Source organism: Myotis yumanensis, unplaced genomic scaffold (genome assembly GCF_028538775.1).
Source record: "Myotis yumanensis isolate MYYU_CA2020_CCGP unplaced genomic scaffold, mMyoYum1.0.hap1 SCAF_4, whole genome shotgun sequence".
Taxonomy (NCBI): Eukaryota; Metazoa; Chordata; class Mammalia; order Chiroptera; family Vespertilionidae; genus Myotis; species Myotis yumanensis.
The window spans coordinates 24,318,420-24,341,454 of NW_027223755.1; the positions used below are offsets into that span (position 1 = coordinate 24,318,420).

A 23,035-nucleotide genomic window follows, 5' to 3' on the forward strand; every position below is an offset into this window, starting at 1 on the left:
GGACAATGAATAGATGGCTACTCTACCATACTCCTCAAACTTTAGTGAAATCACCTGAAGGGCTTGCTAAATCTCAGACTGCTTGCTCCCCATCTCCAGAGTTTGACTCAGAAGCTGAAGCAGCTAAGAACCTACATTTCTAACAAGTTCCCAGGTATATGAATTAATCTACAGCAGGGATGGGAACCTATTTTCTGCCAAGGACCATTTAGATACTTATAACATCATTCTCGGGCCATACAAGATTATCAACTTAAACATTAGCCTGCTATATTTGGTCAAACATTTCATTAACTCACCCCTAATGCCTTGGCAGGGCCAGACCAAATGATTTCATAGGCATCGTAAGATCCACAGGCTGGACGTCCCCCACCCCTGCTCTATAGAAGTGAACAGCAGAGGAGAAAGGAAACTGAAAGCCAGATGGGAAAACTAGAGGGTGTGCTGGGACACACAAAGAAGCTCTCACCTGCAGTGAGAGGTCAGAGCAAATCAGGACCAAGCCCAGGGCTTATCAAAGTCAGAGTGGGTGGACCTTAAAGACAATTAACAGCCAACCAAGATAGGTCTGCTATGCCAAAGTCAAGGACCTGAAAACATCCCCACCCCAGTACCGAATCAGTCTCCCCTCCTGGCTGACAGACCTATAATTAGGGTCATTTCCCCCGCAGAGCCCAACTGGGGAGGTGCTGGGAGGAGTTTATGCCCAGAGGGCCTGTAAGCACTAGCCAGCGTGTGGCAGCAGGAGTCTGCACAGGACCGGAGGCTGAGAGTGCCTGACCAAAAGGGCCAGAACACACAGCTGGTTAAGGAAGACTTTACTGACTTGGGAGCATTCAGGATTCCAGGATGCCAGGAGATGCTGGCAACTCCTTTCTAGGGTGTCTCCCAAAAGCATGAAAAAGTGATGGCCCACACAGAGTACAGTCAAAATACCAAAACTGTCATGATGGACAGAGGAGGAAGAAATCCAAAGATTCAAAGAAGTGGGCACATTGGAATGGACATAATACCTATGACTGAAAAAATATACCAGATAATCATATTCTATGGGAAGTACAGAGGACAGGACAGCTACCAGGATCAAAAGGAATGTGCTGGTTCAGGGGTGGCCTTCTGTCATTCAGACAGTCATTCAGTGTCTGAGAGTGTCTGGGCCTTCTCCAGGGCTGACTAGAGAGGCTGTCACAGAGCACAGCTTGCTGACAGCAACCATATGAAAGGACTCTGAAACAAGGGAGGCCAGACACAGACGACGGGGCTGTTACAAGCTAGGTCACACAATTATCATCAGGACCAGCAAGATCGAAGGGGCAGCCCAGGGAATCTGACACACAGTCATGCAAGAGTCGACAGAACATGGTGTCCTTGGGCACAAAATAGATGGGTAGCTGACAAGAATACCAACTTAGTTTGTACCAACAGAAATCAAGAGTGATAACCAAGTGGCTAAAGGGAGGTTGCTCCAATAAGTCATGTTCCCTTGCCCAGTTCCAGACCTGATCAAGTTTTTGAACTGATATCCATTGACGAAAGAGGTGGCCAGTTCCCAGGAAGCCTTGCAACACCATTACAAACAAAAATGTTCATGACAACACTGTCCTTCCCCAAAGAACCTATGGCCATTTACCTGAGTAACAGTAGACTAGGGAAAGAGGAAATCCTGACAGTTCAGATGCTGACATAGCATCTGAATCAACACTAATTCTCAGACACTGAATGATTGTCCCCATTCCCCAGTAGAGTGGGGGTCATGAGGCCAAGGTAGCAAACAAAATCTTCACCGAGGTCTGGCTTACAATAGGTCCACTCTGTTTACAAATCCACCCAGTGGTTATTGCCCTGGTCCCCAAATGTATCTGGAATTGATGAAACTGCCTAAAAGTATTCAACTTAATCAGTCAAGCATATTTGGAGTGTCCCTGATGGACCAGGGCTGGGGTACAGAGCTAGAACAGTCCATGTGCTACTCAGGGTAGTGGGAACACAGGTGAACACATACAACAGCATTCCCACGCCCCCCAAGGAAAGCGGACATGTACCTTATACACTTTAGAGAGATCGTTTCTCCAGGGTACTTCAGAGTCAATTGTGATAAGAACATAGAAAAAATATTACACCAGGTACAGTTTTAAAAGAATAAAAACCAACTCAAAGACACTTGGCCTATTTGATGGTTTCCTTGATGATATTCCCCACTCCAAATCCAAACCCAAGTACTTTCCTTCTCCAATTATCAGTACCGGAGACTACTGGGGAATATGAAAAGACTTTTCAATGGTCTCGTTTCATTTACAGGGGAAAGAATAGCAACGGCACTGTCTACTGCTGGCTTCTCGGTGCATACAAATGTAACAACCCAAAGCCGTTACCTCTTCTCCGGGATAGATGCTGTGTCTAATTCCTGTGCGTCTGGCTTTTGCGCTGCATTTGCAGAGTGGACCATCATTCATCTGTCAGAGACAGAAAGGAATTAGTTTTATTGGGGGCACGTCCCCACCATGCAAGCTGATGTTCCATGGAATTATGTGGGTTTTAACATCAGGAGTCCTGAAGCTCTGAAGAGGCTGTCACAGTTAGAAAATTACACGGATGATCCAAAACCAATAAAGCTGCACACTGTCCACACTGTCTGGTAAAAGGAGACTGTAAGGCAACGCTTGATCCCCCAGTGATCTGTGCAGCCAAGCAGAAAATATCAGTGTCCGCGCACTGCTCGCCCCATCTTCTCCGACCACTTTTCAGTATGTTCCTTCTATTTCTTATTTCAGGAAAAATGGCTCTTCACAAAAGAAAAGCATATTTTATATACTTTGAAGCACATAAAATGCTTTGAAGGTAACCAGATTAAATGTTTTCAAAAGAGAAACATAAAGGTATCTGAAGCATAGAGAAGAAAATGCCTGCTAGAACCAGGAAAACGTTCAACACTAAGCAGGTGAGCCGATGTCTGGTTTTTCACCTGAATTCATTTCACTGCCCTGGACTCTACCCGCAGGATTCAATAAGGGAATAATGCCTGAGTGACGCTTGGGTGGAAAGATGACTGCTAAGCACTGGGGAGGGGAGAGTGACAAATAGCTCAGGGTCCCTGTACTCAAGGAATATTTATTCTAGGTAAGAAATAGCATACATATAATATGCTTAGTAATTTTAAAGAAAATGGAAAAATTGTCAGTGCAGATGGAGATACCACTGGCTTCAAAGAGACGAACTATCTGAACAGCCGAACAGGACAGGAAAAGCAGATGGTTATGCTACTTGAGGCACCGGCATGAGGAACAAAGCGAAGGAAGAAACCCAACGTGATGCTCCCGGGACATGACAGCCACCTCGATGGAATGGGTCATTTATGTGAGCAAGAAGACCAAACAAGCAGAACTGAGGTTCAAATCTTAAAGGGTCTTAAGAGTCATCTCATGACTTTATTCAACATAAATGGCAACACGGAATCAAAAGGAGACCAGAGCATCAGTGTGGAGAATAAGGAAGCTGAATTCCATTTCTCACTCTCTCTGTATTAATAAATACACACACACACACACACACACACACAAACACACACAAACACACACATGTAACACATTATAACATATTTATTTACACAAACACATACACATATTTCTTTAAAGTTCTAGGGATTTGTGACTCATTGTGTCCAATGACAATATCTCAATACAACTTTGAAAAAAAATATTAAAGTGAAAAACTATAACTTTCTTTATCTTTTTGGGAAATCTAAAGCTCCAGGTGGTATATCAGAGAAATAACATTGTTACCTTAAAAAAGATCGGGTAATTATCCCAAGTTACAGCTGGCAAACAGAGATGTGATGGGGAGCCCTCAAGAGTCACAGCACACACCCAGTGATGGTCACAACTCATGAGGGAAAATGTGGACGATCACCTCATGTTCACTGATTTTCAAGGGAGCAGACAGACATCCCACATTCCTGCCTCTACCAGGGGCTGGGCTCTGACGCAGATCAGCGCTTTTAAGGCTCGGCTGTGCCGAGGACACAACACCAGATCTAGTGAACAGAATGGTGAGGCTGCACAGGGTGCTCTGATGGACTAAGAACCCTCAGAAACCAAGGGGCAGGCTCTGGACAGAAGAATAGGCCATTAAAAACACACACACAAAAAAAACACTGGGGAGCAGGGGAGTGACTACTGATGGACACAGGATTTCTTACAGGGGAGATGAAAATGCTCTAAAATTGGATTGTGATGATGGCTGTACAGTCCTGTGAATATCCTAAAAAACACTGAATTGTGCACTTGAAGTGTGTAATCTATACGGTATGTGAATTAAAACTCATTGAAGCTATTTAAGAGATCATATGCATGATTAATATATCAAAGTAAATTTCAAAATGCATTGACAACTGCAAACACTTCTGCTCAATTCCAAGAGAGCAAAAGGGACCACAAAGTGCATTTCTGTTGGGCATTCTAACTATATGAATTCTATTGAGAAAGACAGTTTAGTTAGCCATCCTCTAATAAGAGCCAAAAGAACATTCAATATAGAATGGTATGAATTTATTTCAATTGTAAATTATCTTTTTATAGGTATGTGTTTTATTACATTTAATAACTTTATATGCATTAGATGCTATTTTTCTTGCGTTGTATATTGTAAAATACCAATCTCTTATAAAGATACTATTTTGTATTATGTAGTACTTCATAAGAAAACCCTAAGTAGAAATAAAAATATGTTCAGCGATGACATCATTAGCTCAAACATACTTAACAAGGAAGGGAGCTTCCATGGAACTGTGACTATTACTAACTAAGAAATATGAAGTTTTATAGGACTGAAGACATTGTTTATTATATTGCTGTAAGATGCTTTCCAGACGAACTACTTTTAAAAAGACCTACAAGTCCTCTCACCCTCACTCTACCATTTGTCTCCTTCCGTTTACTGCAAGTTTAATGAGGCAGCGCCATTATCCGGTTCCCTAGCCCAGGATTTACCAACATCGTCAAAAATGATTCAAGGCACAGTTGCTCTGGTGCTTATGCTTTGGAGCCGCACTCTGAAGCTGGAGGAAATGAGCTCTGAAGAATGGCTCACAGCGCCCAGAGGAAAATTCAGTTTCGATACCAGCCGACATGCATCTTCTGGACCTGGAGTCATAAATGTGACGTGTGGTTTGCACCCTTCCCAGCAAGAACATAAAACACATGCGCACCTGGCCTGGGTCATTGTACCAGAGTTCATCGTGAAGCCGGTCGGGATGGGCCTTTTTGCGTTTAATTTCTGCTATGACGTCAAAAACTTCAGAGTCGGAGCTGCTAGAACAGGTGCTGTCCTCATCAGACTCACATTCGGATTCACTGGAACTTTCTAACAGAGGTGAGGGGCAAACACGGAAAGAGGCTGAAGAAATTCACAAGATGGTTACACTCGGAGACTTCCCAATGACCCAAACCTCTCAATGCAAGGACAGTTGTTTATCCTTTCAGCAAATATTTGAGTGCCAAGCACTCTGCTCAGCAATACCATGAAAAGTCATACAGCCCATAATGCTAAGTCACGATCTAGCTGGGAAAGCAAACAAAGATTTTTACAGAGAAAGGCTTGGTTCCGGAGAATATGCAAGCCACAGTAGCATGGGGTTACATATTTTAAAAGGTGCAGCAATTCAAACAAGAGCAAGTCCCTCATCTGGAAAGGTTACTGGCGGTTTTCTGGAACGGGTGCACACCACCTAGGCAGGGAGGTGGGGTGGGTGGCTGAGGAGGAGGCAGCAAGAGGAAAGGAACAGAGGGAACACTGCACGCAAAAGCATGGAGGCGAGAGCACAGGGACACAGGCTGCAGCAAAGGCCCCGCAGAAACATCCTGGGGGTGAGGGTTGAAGGGTCATGACTGCCAGACTGATGGCTCTGAATGCCAGACTCGAGTTTAAATGTTTCTCTCAATAGTAGTAATAAAAGATTTTAGACTCTGAAAGTGACTGGATAAAAACAGACCCAGGATTATGCTAAGTGCGCCAGTCCAAAAAGACAAACACTGCGTGATTTTTCTTATAGGAGGTGCCCAGTGTAGTCAGATTCATAGAGAGAAAGTAGAATGGTCAGTGCCAGGGGCTGGTGGAGGGAGATGGGAGTTGCTGTTTAATGGGAATAGTTTCAGATTAGCAGGATAAAAGGAGTCTGGAGATATGTGAAATGTACTTAACACTACTGAACGGTACTTAAAAATGATTTTGTGCTATGTGTATTTTAGCACAATTAAAAAACAGATCTAGAATTTAGATTAATCCTACAAAAGATTAATGCACAGTAATAAAACCCAACCCCACCCAGGCAGTGTGGCTCAATAGTTGAGCGTCAACCTATGAAGCAGGAGGTCACCGTTAAGATTCCTAGTTAAGATTCCTAGTCAGGGCACATGCCCAGCTTACAGGCTCGATCCCTGGGGGTGGGGGGCGTGAAGGAGGCAGCTGGCCAATGATTCTCTCCCATCATTGATGTTTCTATCTCTCTCTCCCTCTCCCTTCCTCTCTCTGAAATCAATAAAAATATTTTTTAAAAACATACACAGTTGTATTTTCAAGTGTACACCATGAGACCGATGTCATCCCTCTTTTACAGATGACAAAAGGGAGGCAGAGAGAGTTAAATCACTTGCTGAAGGTCGCATGTCAGATGGAGGAGAAGGGACTCGAACCCAGGCCAGCCGGGTCAGTGAGTGCTTTTACCCACCATGGACACTGCATCTCAGCCTGGGAGACACAGTGAAGGTGGCACAGAGAGTCAGAGAACAAAGGAAAAAGCATAAGGAATATCTCAGCTGAGCATGGCATTCTGTTAGGGGCCAAGGACACAAAGTGGCAAAAAGCATTTCTATCCTCAAAGATCTCAGCATCTACTTGGAACCTCAGACACTTGATAAAATAGACCCCATATGAGAAAGCTATGGAAAGTGTCTCTGCGAGTAGAGAGATGCCTTCCAACAGAGCTGGGCTACAGCTGCACTTGCTCATCAACTCAGGAGCAGCTGGCAGTGGGCAGGGCCCCGAGGGGAGGCCTGCCTGTCAGAGGCACCAGGAACTGAGAACAGGCCCCCGCGATTGGCGGGAGGCTGGACTATATGGTCCCTCTGATTCTAATACTAGACAGTTCTACAAGGGACACAATTATTAGTGTGCCTTGCAAATGAGATCTCTTATGTATTCTGCTGCATGTGACTGGGAAAAACTAACTTCAAAAAGAAGTTCCATTGCTATGTATTTTGCTGACTATATTTAAGGAAAATAAAATGAGCCCTAGCTGGTTTGGCTCAGTGGATAGAGCATCGGCCTGCGGACTGAAGGTGCCAGGTTTGATTCTGGTCAAGGGCATGTGCCCGGGTCGCGGTCCTCAATCCCCAGTGTGGGGCATGCAGGAGGCAGCAGATCAATGATTCTCTCTCATCACTGATGTTTCTATTTCTCTCTCCCTCTCTCTCCTCTCTGAAATCAATAAAAATATATTTTAAAAAATAAAAATAAAAATAAATAAATAAAATAAAATGAGAGGGAGGAATTTAATCTAGGATGCCCAAGGACACATCCCAAAGGTCCCGGATGAAGCAGTAATAAAAGCACAGGGTCTGGTCTGGTAGCTGCTGACTCACCTAAATCTTCATCCAGCTTTGTCTTGGGAGGCTCCCACGGGGGCCTAGCGGCTTTGGCCTTTTCTTGCCGGTTCCCCAGCTCTTCCTCAAATTTGTCATATAAGTCACGGAGCCTACTTGTTCCAACTACAGTAGAATCCCCCTTTGAAAAATAAAGGATCAGTTTTAGAATCTATATTTTAAAAAATCAGTATTAGAATCTATATTAAAAAATAGTCTTTCCAAAGAAATGTAAGACCTCACAAATAATCAAAGATTTGTAACAGGAACGTGCCATTTTCAACCCTCAATTTAACAAACAGGTAAAAACAAAATTCCCAATGCTGGGAATTGTGAATCAAACACACATCCATGCTGTCACATGAGGGGGCACTCTGCTAACATTCACAAACATGAGGACTCTTTGTCTTTGCCTTTTTGAAATGACAAAGAAAATCATGACCCCCTGATTTCATAATACCTGAAAGTCTGTCTTCTACATTAATCCGATGATCAAAGAGAAATATCCTATATATCCCACACATACACCCATACACACACACACACACTCCACAAAGCACAAACACAGGGTTCTGTACTATAATCCTAGAGGAAGTTTTCCACTTTTCCCTATTCTCTTCCCAGGCTGAAAATCTTCTTAAAGGTCCATACTGTTTGACATAATTTTCAAAATGTAAGAACCAGACCTTTCAGACATAAAAAGAAAATTAAAACAAATCCTACAATCTGCAGTATACCCAAAAAGGGCTAATTGCTTTTCCTCAGTCCCATCTCATTACTGACACTGGTGATGCTGGGACCACACTGACATTCTCAATACCTCACTGCACCAGATGACAAGATGCAAAGGGAAATGCTGGGCTCCTGGTCCATCAGCCGTCGTTCTATGCTGGAGTTTTAACACACCCATAAAAAATGTAAGAAAAAATAAAAGTTCTGCCTGTTTAACCTCTCTGAACCTCAGTGCCTACAACTTTGTTGTTTTCTTTTAAGAATAACCCCTATGGCAGCCACTGTCCCCTTCTTCCTTGCTAATAAAACCATGATTTCCTTCAGATTTGGGGCAGAGACCTCCTCATCTCAGGGTAGGTGGGCTGAGCCACAATACCCCCATCCCCAAAGATGTCCCCGTTTTAATCCCCGGAAACTGAATATGTTACCTTACATGGCAGAAAGGAGTTTGCAGGTGTGAAAAGGTTACAGATGAGATGGGCAATGTCTAAAGACAGCTTTGGTTAACACAACTGGGGAGGGGTTCTACTGGCATCTAGTGCGGAGCCCAAAGATGCTGCTCAACATCCCACAATGCACAGGGCAGGCCCCACCAAAAAGCACTATCCAGCACAAAATGCCCATAGTGCCGGGGTTTAGATGCCGGTCTGTAGCTTCTCTGCTGCCTCAGACCTACCACCTGATCCATGGGGTCACTGGAGTAGTAGTTTTCCGAGTGGGTACACCGAATCCACACAGGCTTAAGGAGCTCCTCCTCCTCCTCCTCGTTCTTGTCGGGCGGCGCCTCCTCCAGCTCCTTTTCCTTGATGGAGGTATAATTCTTTTCTTTGCCAGAGCTCTGACTGTCACTCCATCTGTCTTTTTCTTCCTCCCAACGAGCTCTCTTCTTCTCCCTACTGGGGGAGCGACTTCAAAAGGGGGTGAAGGAGGCTAATTATTAAAAAGGTTCTTCTGCTGTAAAACTATTCTACTTCACTTTGTTCACTTTTCACATAAAATAAAAATGCCATGCCAAACCACCACATTTACTTTTTGTTAAACCAGCGAACCCCAAACACCAGTCTGGTGGCATCAGAATCACCTGAAGTGACTTGTTTAAAAATACAAATCCCCAGGCCCTACCCCAGATCTACTTACTGATTCACAGTCTCCGGGGGTGGGGCCCAAGAATCTGTATTTTTAATAATCTCCCCAGGTAATTCTGGTGTGCATCCAGCAGGTTCAGGAACAACTGGCAAACCGTAACTCCTAGAAGAGAAAGATACTTGGGGAATATCTGGAAATGTCTACATACAGGCAGTTCCACACGAGAACGCTAGTTCTGAGTCCTCCACATCCTGCTCTGCTGAGGGAAAAAAGGTTTCGCAAAACATGGTCTGAACTTGGAATAATGTTAGCCTGAGGACCATAGTCTGAAAGTGAACCAGTTACATCATCCCTAACCGTCTCTCCGGAATCCCACACGTGGGTATTACTACTTCATGAATCACCACTTTCTCTAATTCTGATCCCCACAAATACTAATATTAGCTCAGTTAAAAGGATAAAAACAACTCTATCTCCTTGAATTTCTAGGGTTTAAATTTTGCAAAGACCCAACTTATGGATGTGCTTGAAGGGAGAACCTACAGGATAGATTTTTAATTTAAGCCCCAGAAATTTAGGTGAGAACTGTTCTGTGAGCGTTATGCTGGCAGCCTCTGCAGCTCCACTAACAAAGTCACTATTACCCAAGAATGTGTACATCTGGATCAAAGCCACTAATGAACTCTTCCATCAACCCTACCACTAACTTCTAATTTTATGACAGGGAAAGTGTGAGCATGTAGGTGTGTATTCATCGGGGGAAGAGGTGGGTGATTAGAAAGATAATATATACTGAACTTACTAATATAACTTCTAAATATTATAATGCACATCATTTGTTACCAGAAGAAAAAAGTAACTGCAAAGGAAAATGTATATTTGTTCACTGTAAGAAAAAAATTAAGCATCAACAAAATTAAAATCACCCATACTACCACACAGAGATAACCACCATATTTCACAATTGTGTTAAAACGTATAGATATAAGAATATATATAAATATACACAAGCTTCAACCAAAAAAGACCTCTATATATAGCAGCGGTCGCCAACTTTTCAGACCTCACCGACCACCAGTGGTCTGCGGACCACCGGTGGGCGACCGCTACTCTATAGCCTGTCCTTCTCACTCATTGGTAAATCAGAGCCTTTCTATTTCAATACATCTACATCTGAACCATTTAATAAATGCATATTATTATTTCATATGCATATACCATAATTTAACAAATCTGAGTACAATCATTTAGGTTGTCACCATTTTTTTGCCATTGTAAACAATGCTACCATGAACACACTTGTGTTCTCTGCACACTTACACTTGTGTTCTCTGCACACTTGTCAGATTGCTTCACACGAAGAGTGTGTGTGCACTTTTCTCAAGGCTTCTCTACAGGTAGATAGTACCAGGTTAGACCACCATCAACACCGTATTGAGTTCCCATTTCCACACACCCTGTCAACATGATTGTTTTTAATCTTGCCATTCTGATTAAAAAAGTATCTCATTAAACCTAACTTGCTAATTTTTATCACCACTAAAATTACACAATACTTGTTCACTTCTTTCATGAACCTCCCAGTCATATGCTTTGACAATATTTTTAAAATTAGGATTGTAGTCCTTTTACTTATTGACTTTTTTATTAAGATTATCACCATTCATCTGTCTTATGTATTGTAACCTTTCTCAGTTTTTTGTTTTCCTTTTAAATTCCAACTGCCTATTGCTACCTATAACTTTCATTTGGCCAAATCTAGAGACTTTTAAACTTATGCTTCCTCCTTAGTGTTATGCTTACAATCCTTTCCCATCTCAAGGTTAAGTAAATATTTTATATTTTCTTCAGTTACTTATAACACTTAATTTTTTAACTTCATCCTTTTATGATGTATGGCATAAATTTCAGTTTTTCCCTCCAAATGCCTTGCCAACTGTCCCCACATCAGTTTGTCCTCTGATTTGAAAAAACAATTTTATGATAGATGTAAATGTTTATATATACTTAACTGTTGCTCAGTGTTAGTTTCATTGATCTATTTACATCCACATCAAATTGTTTTAACGCGTATATGTTTATAAGACATTTAATACTACTAAAGCTACATTCTCATTTTTTTCCTTATTCTCATTTCTATTCCAAATAATCTATAATAATAAAAGCATAATATGCTAATTTGACCAGACGTCTTCCGGACGAAGTAGGGGCTGCGAGGGAAGCCCGGGTCCCAGGTGCCAGAGGGAAGCCGGTGCCGTCAGCCGGGGGAAGAAAGGCCTACTCTTGCACGAATTTCGTGCATTGGGCCTCTAGTGACTCATAAAGTTCTAAAGCCCATACTTCAGCTGGTTACATTAAAATTATAGATTTTGAAGAAAACTGGTATTCTTCCACCTCCGCTATGGAAATATGGCATATCCTCCACTCTTTTATATTACCTGTCATCAGCTACTTATGTTTCCTTCCCATTGTTCTATATATTTTTTAAAGTTTTATTAAGATATTGAATTTTAATGAGTATAAAGTTTCTATAGTCAATCTACATTTTTTCCATTACTTTCTAAGTAGGCTTTCCTGGTTTATGTAGGAAGGCTATTAATTTCAGTATTTTTTTTTATAAATAACTGTCAACTTCAGTGGGTTAATCCTCATTGTTTCTTCACTGATCCACTTGAATTTTCCTGGTACACCAATAGCTAATAATGGCAACGTAACTCCCGGTCGTGTGGTTCTGTTTGTTTTAGGTGCTTCCTGTGAGCCTGACACTCTGCTAAGCACTTTACTGACACTGACATTTAATCCTTACAAGAAAGCTATGAGGCAGATATGCACATCCCTCCAGAGGAAACAGAATTAGGAATTATGTCACTTGTCCATTATCACAAAGCTAGTAAGTAGTGAATGCTAATATGGTTGCTTGGCACAGACATTTTGACATGTATTAAAAATCCTGCCAAATGTTTACTAGGATCAGGAAACACAAGTAAAAGGCAGCCTCATCCCCTCCCCTTTAGGCAGGTATACTGGATGATGGATGGTCAGGGTTGACTACTATAAACATCAATTAGGACTCGTTTTTCTCTTTTTTTTTATAGGACATCTTTTTTAGGTGTCTCAGGCATTCCAAATTTCAAAATCCAAATTTGAAATTGTTTCTTAGCAATATATCCTATTATAAACTATGATAACTTTTCTTCCTTTACAGTATTTACATCTCTAGTTTTTTTCTCACCTACTGCATTGGTGAGAACTCAAAGAATCCATGTCTGTTGTCTCCACAAGTTTCTGGGCACTGGAGAAGAAACCACTAGACTGAAGAGACTTCCATACTCGGCACTAAAAATCATCAACCCCAAATGGGTCCCCAATGGTTTCCACCAACACAATATCTTGGCTTGTTTCTACCTTTATCTCCTCCCTCATCGGCTCCGCAGGTCCTTTCTCACCGAACAAACTCTTCCTGGTTAATCTCATGTAATCCATGGCAAGTAGTTTTTCCAACTGGGATCTCTTTTCTGAATTTTACACCTATATATCCAATTTACTACCACACAATTCCATCTGGTTGTCTCACAAATTCTCAACTACATATACCCAGGACTGAACTCATCCTCTTGCCTTTCTTAGTATTCCCCACCCTCCATGGGGAACATCAGATCTCACTGAGTCTTCTTCCCCCAGGATCAGTTACCAAGTCCTACTGACTCTATCTCAAAAATACCTCTACCGCTCCCCATTACTACTGTCATTGCCCAGGTCTAGGCACAATTATTTCTTTCTGAATTACTACAAACCACCTTCTAAAGTCATTCATTCCAGGCTTGACCTTCAGAGAGCATTTCTCGACACTGTGACCTTCACACATGCTCTTTTCTCTTCCCCCTTTCATAGTACATCCCTACGCATACTTTAGGTATCAGTAAAATGTCCATCTCTCTATGACTACCCTAGACTGAGTTTTTCACCACTGCATTCCCAGAGCAACATGTACTTGATCTATAAAAAGCACTTCTCACAGCACTTAACCTTCTGATTCCTGTAAAGTGGGATCTGTTGTTAACATCTATATCACCTGCACCAGTACAATACCCGGGAGACACAGTAATGTAAGTATTTCATTGGCTTATGGATTAAGTTATACAATGTTACGCGACAGCGATAAATGGAGCCTTGCCTTTTTTCTAAATTGTATGGGAAAGCCTGTAAGGTTTCAATAAGCCTGTAAGGTTATTTTGAGATGGTGACAACAATGTTCATCATGAAATAACGTCCTCTATCATGTTAAAGAAGTCTGCTTATATTCCTAGTTTACCAAAGTCTATACTCATAATCGATGCTAATTTTATTTGAAATATCTAATAGGCAGGTACTGAAAAAAATCTATTGATTAGGACACAAAAGTTTAGTTACAGATTTCCTAATACTAACCCATCTATCCATGCAATCTCAGAATACATTCTCAGTTATTTTAACACACTACTGGAAACAACTTGCTAATCTACTACTCAGATTTTCATGTCCATATTTACAGGCGAGACTGTGTTTTAGTTTTCTTTTCATTGGTTAGTTTTGCCATCTGGGTTTTCCTGATATCACAGCCTGAACTGAGCTTTCTTTCCATCTTCTTCGGAGTTCTAGAACAGTTTAAAACTTGTTAGTAGGTGGTACAAATTCCATTCTTTCAATGTTTTTCATAGTTATTGGCCTATTAAAATTTTCTGCATCTTGTATGAAGTTTGTAATTTTTGTTTCCATAGAAATCAACCCATCACATCCATGTTTCTAAAGTTTTTAAATAAAGCTTCTAACTTATGTCAATGTGTTGTAAATTTTAAATCTCCTTTATTCCTATCATGATATATTCTCTCTTACCTAATGCAATGTGTGTATTTCTTTTCTTGATTTGCCACTTTTTAAATTGTATGACCTTTCAAAGTCTTGCATCTGTTTACAAATAGTTATAGTGCTACAGTTTTGTTTTCTATTTGATTAATCTCTTTTATCTTTAAACTGGAGGCCCAGTGCACGAATTCGTGCACAGGTGGGGTCCAGCCGCCCCACCCCTGGTCAGGGCCAATAGGGGCAGGGCAGGCTGGGGGGAGGGGCCGCAGGCGGGGCCCAGATCAGACTGGTTGGCTGCCACAGTGCGCATCATAGCCATCGGTCATTCTGGTTGTTCCGCTGTTCTGGTCTCTGGGCCTTTATATATATAGATAGATCCTTTTCTCTACTTTTCTTGTACTCTACCAATTTCTAGAGCCAAATGATCAGGCAATAATTATATAAATACACAGTTACCATTTATTTGGCATTAATTTTGGGTCCAGTTCTAGTGTTTACATGTATTATCTCAAAGACCCCCACCACTCAAGGCATTTATAAGTATCCTTACTTCAGATAGATATTGAAGCTTAAAAAGATAAATCAATTCAATAACATAGTTGGGAGAAGTAATAATTGATCCCAAATCTGTCAGACCCCAGTGTTATTCTTAATTACCATTATATAAGACCAAGCATTTTACTTCTCTGTATAGAATTAATTACATTCTGCAAGTTTTAGTTTATAACTTCTCAATCCCATTTTTCTAAATAAAGTGTGACTGGAGTTTTGCTTTTTTCTGTAACAAGTAAATTTAAAAACATAATTATGAATTTCCACAGTGTAGTTTTTTTTAAAAACTTTGCATTATTAATGCATAGTTTTATAGCAATTGACGTCAGAAAAAGTGGCCCATATGATTTCTAATTTATCAAGATTACCCTTGTGCATAATCAATACATCTTGAAAGTAAAGTTTTTAAGTCAGTGGCTGCTTTAGCTTTCCACAGGGCATTCTGGAAGACTCTTGGGCTATTTTGGAGACGTGGCTGATACCTTGCATAAGCACAAAATCTGAATTCACGGAGATACTCCTAGGACTTCTTTCAGCGTGAACTCCTTGCTTACCTTCCAGGTCTCTTATACTCTTTTTTGTAGGACCTTTCCAGAGATGGTGATCTTCGGCTGTCCCGGTGCCTGGGTCTCTCCCGTTCCCGCTCTCTTAAAGGAATTAATACACAGAGCTGTTTTCAACAGAAAGACTAAAAAAACACCACCTCTTTTCACTGAATTCATCTTCTAAATCAATGGCCCTTACCTAAGAATTTTTCAGGCATTATTCTCTATGGGACATTTTTATTCATCCTTCATTTATTAGAGAACAAAGGAGCTGTTCACTTTACAGAAGTTAACTGACTTGGACATTTTTTGCTGTTTTCTTTATAGAAAGAAGTCAACCCTGACGCAAAGCAAGAAAGGGAATTTCATCATAATCTTCTCTAGAGACCTTCCAACCAGCCAATTCTTAGTTATTTAATCTACAGGGAAAACTTAAAAGAATTCTACTCCCTACTGATTTCTAGGAAACTCTCAATTTCAGCCAGCAAGTAAATGTAAATCAAAGCTTTGGTAGTAAGCATTAGAACTCGGTTCTATGATGAAAGAGTTCTGAACCCTTACAGGTTATCAGCCTGAGTTATAGTTGTAGCGATCACTAATGCCATGAGTCTGTACGTCACTGTACCTTTAAATGCAATTTTCATCAGCAAAAAACTCTCAATGGAGACCCTGAGTTTAATATAAAAATAGAAGGAGGGATTTTAAAACCTTCCAATGTAAAATTAGACAAATTTAATAATAATAATAACTTCTGAGTCTATTTAATAAGTACAATGATCAGGAACAAAAATCGGAACTCTAGTGTGTTTGAATCAGAACTAAATCTAAGGAAACTAACCACCTGATCTCAGAATAATAATTTAAAAAATGCCATGTTAGCCGAAACCGGTTTGGCTCAGTGGATAGAGCATCGGCCTGCGGACTGAAGGGTCCCGGGTTCGATTCCGGTCAAGGGCATGTACCTGGGTTGTGGGCACATCCCCAGTGGGAGATGTGCAGGAGGCAGCTAACCGATGTTTCTCTCTCATCGATGTTTCTAACTCTCTATCTCTCTCCCTTCCTCTCTGTAAAAAATCAATAAAATATATTTTAAAAAAAAAATGCCATGTTAGCCTGAATACAGCAAATGACTATAAAAATGTCTGAACTCAAAAATATCCCCCAATAGCCAATAGAAGTGTAAATACTTTGAAACTGAGGCTCATAAAACTGATAAAGATCAGTCACTACTTAGATATAAAAAACTAATATTGTGTTTTTACTTAAAGATCACCCCCTCGTTGCCCGGCCAGCGTGGCTCAGTGATTGAATGTTGACCTATGAACCAGGAGATCACAGTTCAATTCCCAGTCAGGGCACATGCCCAAGTTGCGGGCTTGATGCCCAAGTTGTGGGCTTGATCCTTAGTGTGAGACGTGCAGGAGGCAGCTGATCAATGATTCTCTCTCATCACTAATGTTTCTCTCTTTCTCTTTCTCTCTCTCTCTCTCTCTCTCTGAAATGAATAAAAATATTTTTTAAATCACCCCCTCCACAAGGAAGCCTCCTTTGAATAATGTACTTTGACACATACAGAAGACTCAGGTATATACCAGCTATCCAAAATAAAGTAGCCAGAGCTTGGGAATCTACATACTTTATCAGATACCCTTCTAAAAGTCCAGTTTATTTTTAGGCAATTAATCCAACATGTAAGCAGTACCACATGACAAAGATATAATCTGTAGTGGTATGGCTGCTAAAAAGAATAATTTAAATTACTTATATTTCCAAATAAAAACTCTATTTAGAAGATACTCCTAATTTTTTTTTTTGGGGGGGGGTTTTTTTAACATCTAGGCAACAGAATTTTGCACTCAAGAACAGCACTACTGATGACTGCTACCTGTGTGGGTATAAACTGAAAAGACCGATTTGGATATAAATCACCTTAGAAAACACAAGATGATGAACACCTTTAAAGCAAGAAAAACAATGTTAAGGTTACTGTTCTCAAGACTCGCCCTTGTTTGCGAGCACTAAGGTATCCCTTAGGTGCAGAACACTAGCTCTCGTCGGCAGCACGCAACAGGACAGCTATGGGGTTACTGTGCTGTAGCACCACTCACGATGGAAAGCCACGCACCGTTCTCACCACGCTGCACCCAGCAAGGTCAGTGCGCCATGTCAGCAGCTGTTTCTCTTCCCATTCCCCAGAGCCACCCTGACCTTTCCTAACAAGTACATATATTCACTTCCTCACAAACTTTCTCTAGCAATAGTTTGCCTAAAACGACCTTGTAATTACTGTTCAACCACATTTCGGAGGAGAAAAAGAAGGAAAGTGGAACTTGAAAAGGGACAGATTCACTTACCCCAAGAAGGGGAGAAGTGGTCAGCGGACAGGCTATAGAATTTGCATAAACTGAGCACAATCTAATGCATCAGTGTGTGAAGCTTTGGTTTTCTCCAGTATACTTCCAGAAGTTACCCTGGGACTTCAGGTGCCCCATGTGTATTTCACAGAAGCATCCCATATGAGACAGCGACTGATTCCCTGCCGAAGACTCCAAAGGGAGCTGGTTATAATGTGACTGTGACACTAAGGTGGCTCCAGGGCAAACATCTCAAATACAACATCATATAAAACAACTCCAATACAAATAAAGCCATTTAGAAAGATGAGCTAACTGCCTAAATAGGTCCTTCATAGTAAAGGAGTTACGGTTTAGGATAATGGAGGATAACAGTATGCTTTTGGCACTTCATTTCACTTATTGATAGACCCCTCAGTTTACAAGACATCTGAGTTTCTTCAAACACATGACTCCAATCTAAGCCTGGATGGAAAATTTTAGGGTTTTACATCAGAGCTCTAAAAACTCAGATCTAACTTAAGTCCAAAACAGAAAAACAAATGCAACCTAGAATATTGAAGTTTGCAGGAAAATGCCTCCCCAGCGACAGGATTATTAACAGTCACATTGAACTCTGAAGCAAACTCTTTCCAGTTTAGATTTGTATCATAAAACTACTAGTGGCCCGGTGCACGAAATTTGTGCACGGGGGAGGGGGTGTTCCTCAGCTCAGCCTGCACCCTCTCCAATCTGGGACCCCTCGAAGGATGTCCGACTACCGGTTTGCAGGGATCGGGCCTAAACTGGCAGTTGGACATCCCTCTCACAATCTGGGACTGCTGGCTCCTAACCGCTCACCTGCCTGTCTGCCTGATTGCCCCTAACCACTCTGCCTGCAGGCCTGCTTACCCCCAACTGCTCCCCCAACAGCTTGATCACCCCCAAATGCCCCCCGTGCCAGTGTGCTCACCCCCAACTGCCTCCCCTGCCAGCCTGCTCACCCCTAACTGCCCCCCTGCTGGCCTGCTCACTCCAAACTGCCCCCCCACTGTCCTGATCACCTCCAACTGACCCTCACTGGTGGCCTGCTTACCCCCAACTAGCTCCCCTGCTGGTCTGCTTACCCCCAACAGCCCCACCCCCCACCAGCCTGATCACCCACAACTGCCCTCCCCTCTTGGCCTCTAACCGCCTCTACCTCGGCCCTTCCACATGGCTTTGTCCAGAAGAACGTCTGGAAGGTCTCCTGGAAGGTCTCCCAGTCTAATTAGCATATTACCCTTTTATTAATATAGATAAAGTATGGGCAAAGGACCTAAATAGACACTTTTGGAAAGAGGACATACAGAAGGCCAAGAGACATATGAAAACATGCTTAAAGTCACTAATCATCCGAGAGATGCAAATCAAAAAGACAATGGTACCATCTCACACCTGTTACAATGGCTATCATCAACAAATCAACAAATGAAAAGTGCTGGCGAGGATGCAAAGAAAAAGGAACCCTCATGCACTGATGGTGGGAATGCAGACTGATGCAGCCACTGTGGAGAACAGTATGGAGTTTCCTTAAAAAGTTAAAAATGGAACTCCCATTTGACCCAGTGATCCCACTTCTAGGAATATATCCCAAGAAACTAGAAACACTAATTAGAAAGGATATATGCACTCCTATGTTCATAGCAGCACAATTTACAATAGCTAAGATTTGGAAACAGCCTAAGTGCCCATCAGCAGATGAGTGGATTACTGGAATACTACACTGCCGTAAAAAAAAGAAAAAAAAAGAACTCTTATCATTCTCAACTGATGGACATTCTCAATAGATGGACATGGAGAGCATTATCCTACACAAAATAAGCCAGTCAAAGAAAGATAAATATCGCATGATCTCACTCATTTATGAAATATAATCAACAACATAAACTGATGAACAAAAATAGATCCAAAGACAGAGAAGCATCGAACAGACCATCAAACCTCGAAGGGAAGGGAGAGAGGATGGTGTAAGAGATCAACCAAAGAACTTGTATGCATGCATATAAGCATAGCGAATGGACACAGACAGTAGAGGGGGTGAGGGCATGCACTGATGGGAGGGAATGGCCAGGGAGAGGTCAATGGCGGAAAAAGGAGACATATGCAATACTTTAAACAATAAAGAATTTAAAAAAACAAAACTATAAAGTACACTATCCCAGGTCTCTGCTAACTAGTCCATCACAGAATAATTAAGAACAAAATTGACCAGAAATAGTAACTCACACTGAAAAGACTTAACAGACGACCGACTCTCAAATCCATCATCTCCACAGGAAACACATTCCCTTCACCCTCCCACTGGCATCAGGGAAAAGCAACAACACATCACCACTTACTGGCAAAATGTTCAATCAGAATCACACCAACAGCCATGAGAAAAATGTGGAAACCGAGAGGTGCACTAATGGCCCAGGAGCTGAGACCAGCTTCCTACAATCCCACACCGAGAAGTGAACTGGTGTGCTGAGCTCAAACGTGTGCAGCACAGAAGGTCCACAAGACAACCAAGGTAAACACTCCACAGGGGACAGAGGGAGAAGCACTGTTATCAGCTTGACAAGTGGAAAACCTCAAATCTTTATCGATATAAAGAGTTCACTGAAGGTACAAGTAAGCATTAATACAATCATTACCTGTCTGTTTTTATTTTTCCACCTAGACCAAGAGTTCTCAGACTTTTGGGATAACAGACTCACACCACCTCTTGAGAATCTGGTGTAAGGTACTGATTTACTTACAGAAAAAAAAAATACACATAAAATTCTGCATATAACTTCAGAGCATTTCTAGAACGCCATCTATGGGTCCGTTTCAGTACACCTGCTGAAAACCTTATTCTCTTGTATATACAGGTATTCGGTCTTTTGAAAAAAGGAAATGTAACCTGGAATGGAACAGTATTTTTTAAATACAATTTTCTTCAGTATGAATTTGTTTTAGTGCAACAAAAGTGGGTTAAAGCTATTCTGAAAACTATAACTTTGATAATGGATAATATAAGCTCATTTTATAAAGAAACAGATCAAGAAGGCAGCAATGTACAATAAACTTCCATTTATCCTAAAAATCAGAAAGCAAGTTCTGCTTGTTAACTAGTTTAATTCTTAATTGGTAATATAGGCAGATCATCAATTCCGAAAGCATGCAAGTACTATAATCTGAGATGATGCTGTTGAACATAATTAAATATAATGCAAAAAATTTATGATTTTTCATTGGATCATCATTAAAATGTCAACTGTATTATGCAGAGTAATCAGCTTACATCCACTGAAAGGAATCTACATTAATAATTTTGGAATGCTTTTCAAAAGTGGCTTTTTCTGACATCAATTTCTTTACTTGTCAGTTGTTCCTTCCTCTTTAAAACAGCCCAAAATAAGATTTCCTTTTATACATCGAAATGCACTGCAGGATCTTTCTGGTTTGGTTTGCCAATAAGCAGAAATGGCCTCTGTATGGGCCTCTTCAGTTCATTAAAAAACACGTGTTTTACCTGCTCCGCTCATAGCTCCGGTGGCGAGATGGCGTTCTCCCTCGGTCATAATCGGATCTGTAGCGACTGTCTGCTCTTCTCCTGTCGGGACTTCGGCCTCGCTCCCGCCGGTCCAGGGACCGATGCCTCTCCCCTCGCCCATGACTGTGATCCCGGTGCCGGTGATCATCATAGTGCTTGAGCCTTTCCGGAGACCTCCTCTCACTGGGAGCCTTTGGGAGTGGGTATGGAGGGAGATGCCGAAAATGTGGGCTGCTGTTGTTATTAGCACTGGGTGGGAAAGAACTGGGGCTGTTCTGGAAGCTATTAAAGTTGGGAGGCGGGAAATTGTGGTGCGAATACCCAGGAGGGTACTGATAATTGACCTGCTGGGGCATGACCGGAGGGGGTGGGGGATGGGGCATGGAAGGAGGGGGCATCATGTAGGGGAACGTGCCCTGCCCAGGAGGTGCTCCGGAGACTGGGGGGTTGTTAGGACAGGGCATCGGAGGCGGCATGGGGGGAAAACAGGGAGGTACGGGGAAGGGGGGCCTCATCTGGTGGTTGGGGAAGGGGGGCCGGATGGGGCAGGGGGGAAGGGGGCCTTGTGCTGATGGAGGCATGGGTGGAGGGAAGGGTACAAAATCCGGTCTCGGAGGCAGAAAATTGGGGGCTGGAGAGTTTGAGAAGCTGGTGGAAGGAGCACTTGGCGGCTCATATTGATATTGCACAGGAGGCTGCTGCGGGTGAAGCAGCCTTAAATTCTGAGGCCTGAAGGCCGGTGCTGAGGGTCTGGCTCCATGTCCTCCTCGCCCCCGGGGACACCCTCGTCCTGGGTGGAACGACATTCTATGACTTTTTGGAGGAAAGAAAAAGAGAAAAGGGGAAAAAAAACACCTCACTATGGAAACAGGGTTGTACAAATGCCTGAATAGCTTCAAAAGCAACTGACAGACCCCTTAGGCCACTGGCATAGTCCACCCACCTAGCACCGAGTTCTCCATAATATCTGACACTCCTCATGGCTAGTAAACTTCTCTTCCCCTGTCTCAGCCACCAAACCCATTGCCGTGGTCACTCCCTGGGCCATGTCACTCCCTAAAGACACTCCACTTCCAAATGATGAATTCAACATCCCACTATTCAACCACGTGCTACCACGTCCTTTCTTAAGTTCCCCCAAAATCTTGACCTCACCATGTCATCCCGTCAGCACACCCCAAGTTTTCTATATCTGTACCAGCATCTTCCTGTCTTCACCTTCTTTCCCACTCAGCATAGGCTCGGCACATTCAATGCAACATGTCCTGAAAGGTATTTATGATCTTCCCCTCCAAGACACCACCACAAGCTCGTCTCTATGCACTTCCTATCTCAACAGATACCATTCAGGTTCTAGGTACTTTCACCTTTATCATCTCTGCCATAGATATCTTTGCCACAAACATTTTCACTGCACAATTCATTGGCCTCAAGGCAACTTTTCCATAGAAGTGATAACATGTAGTCCAAAGTGAGCGTACTTTCTACAAGTTGGTTCTCTGGCGAGTCAGTCCTTCCAACTAAGAGCTGGGTATCAATGGCTGGCCTACACCCCTAGCTGCTGGTGCATGTAGCTAGCAGGTGACGGAACCAGTGTTTGGCGGGCAAGGTGACTGCTCCAAAGGTTATTTATTACTCCAGGGACTATTACACACGGTTTGCACACGGCCCTTCTCTTCCTGGGACCGCTGCACAATGTAACATCACTGCCAGTCAAGAGTAGGTCACACAAACCTGACCACGGCAGCA

At 42.2% G+C, this 23,035-nt stretch overlaps 1 protein-coding gene across 5 annotated transcripts in view; it reads right to left on the reverse strand.

The window, feature by feature from the left end:
- Positions 1 to 23,035, reverse strand: part of DROSHA (drosha ribonuclease III) — a 109,589-nt gene that overhangs the window by 82,509 nt on the left and 4,045 nt on the right. For 2 of the 5 annotated variants that reach the window (XM_070411938.1, XM_070411937.1), the window contains exons 4-10: positions 21,266 to 22,099; positions 15,401 to 15,493; positions 9,504 to 9,614; positions 9,043 to 9,274; positions 7,635 to 7,776; positions 5,204 to 5,358; positions 2,373 to 2,453 (exon numbers count right to left, since the gene is read on the reverse strand). In XM_070411938.1, coding sequence (XP_070268039.1) covers positions 2,373 to 2,453; positions 5,204 to 5,358; positions 7,635 to 7,776; positions 9,043 to 9,274; positions 9,504 to 9,614; positions 15,401 to 15,493; positions 21,266 to 22,099 — 1,648 coding nt within the window. The remainder of the gene's footprint in view (positions 1 to 2,372; positions 2,454 to 5,203; positions 5,359 to 7,634; positions 7,777 to 9,042; positions 9,275 to 9,503; positions 9,615 to 15,400; positions 15,494 to 21,265; positions 22,100 to 23,035) is intronic. The other 3 variants (XM_070411939.1, XM_070411941.1, XM_070411942.1) reach the window with 3 other exon arrangements.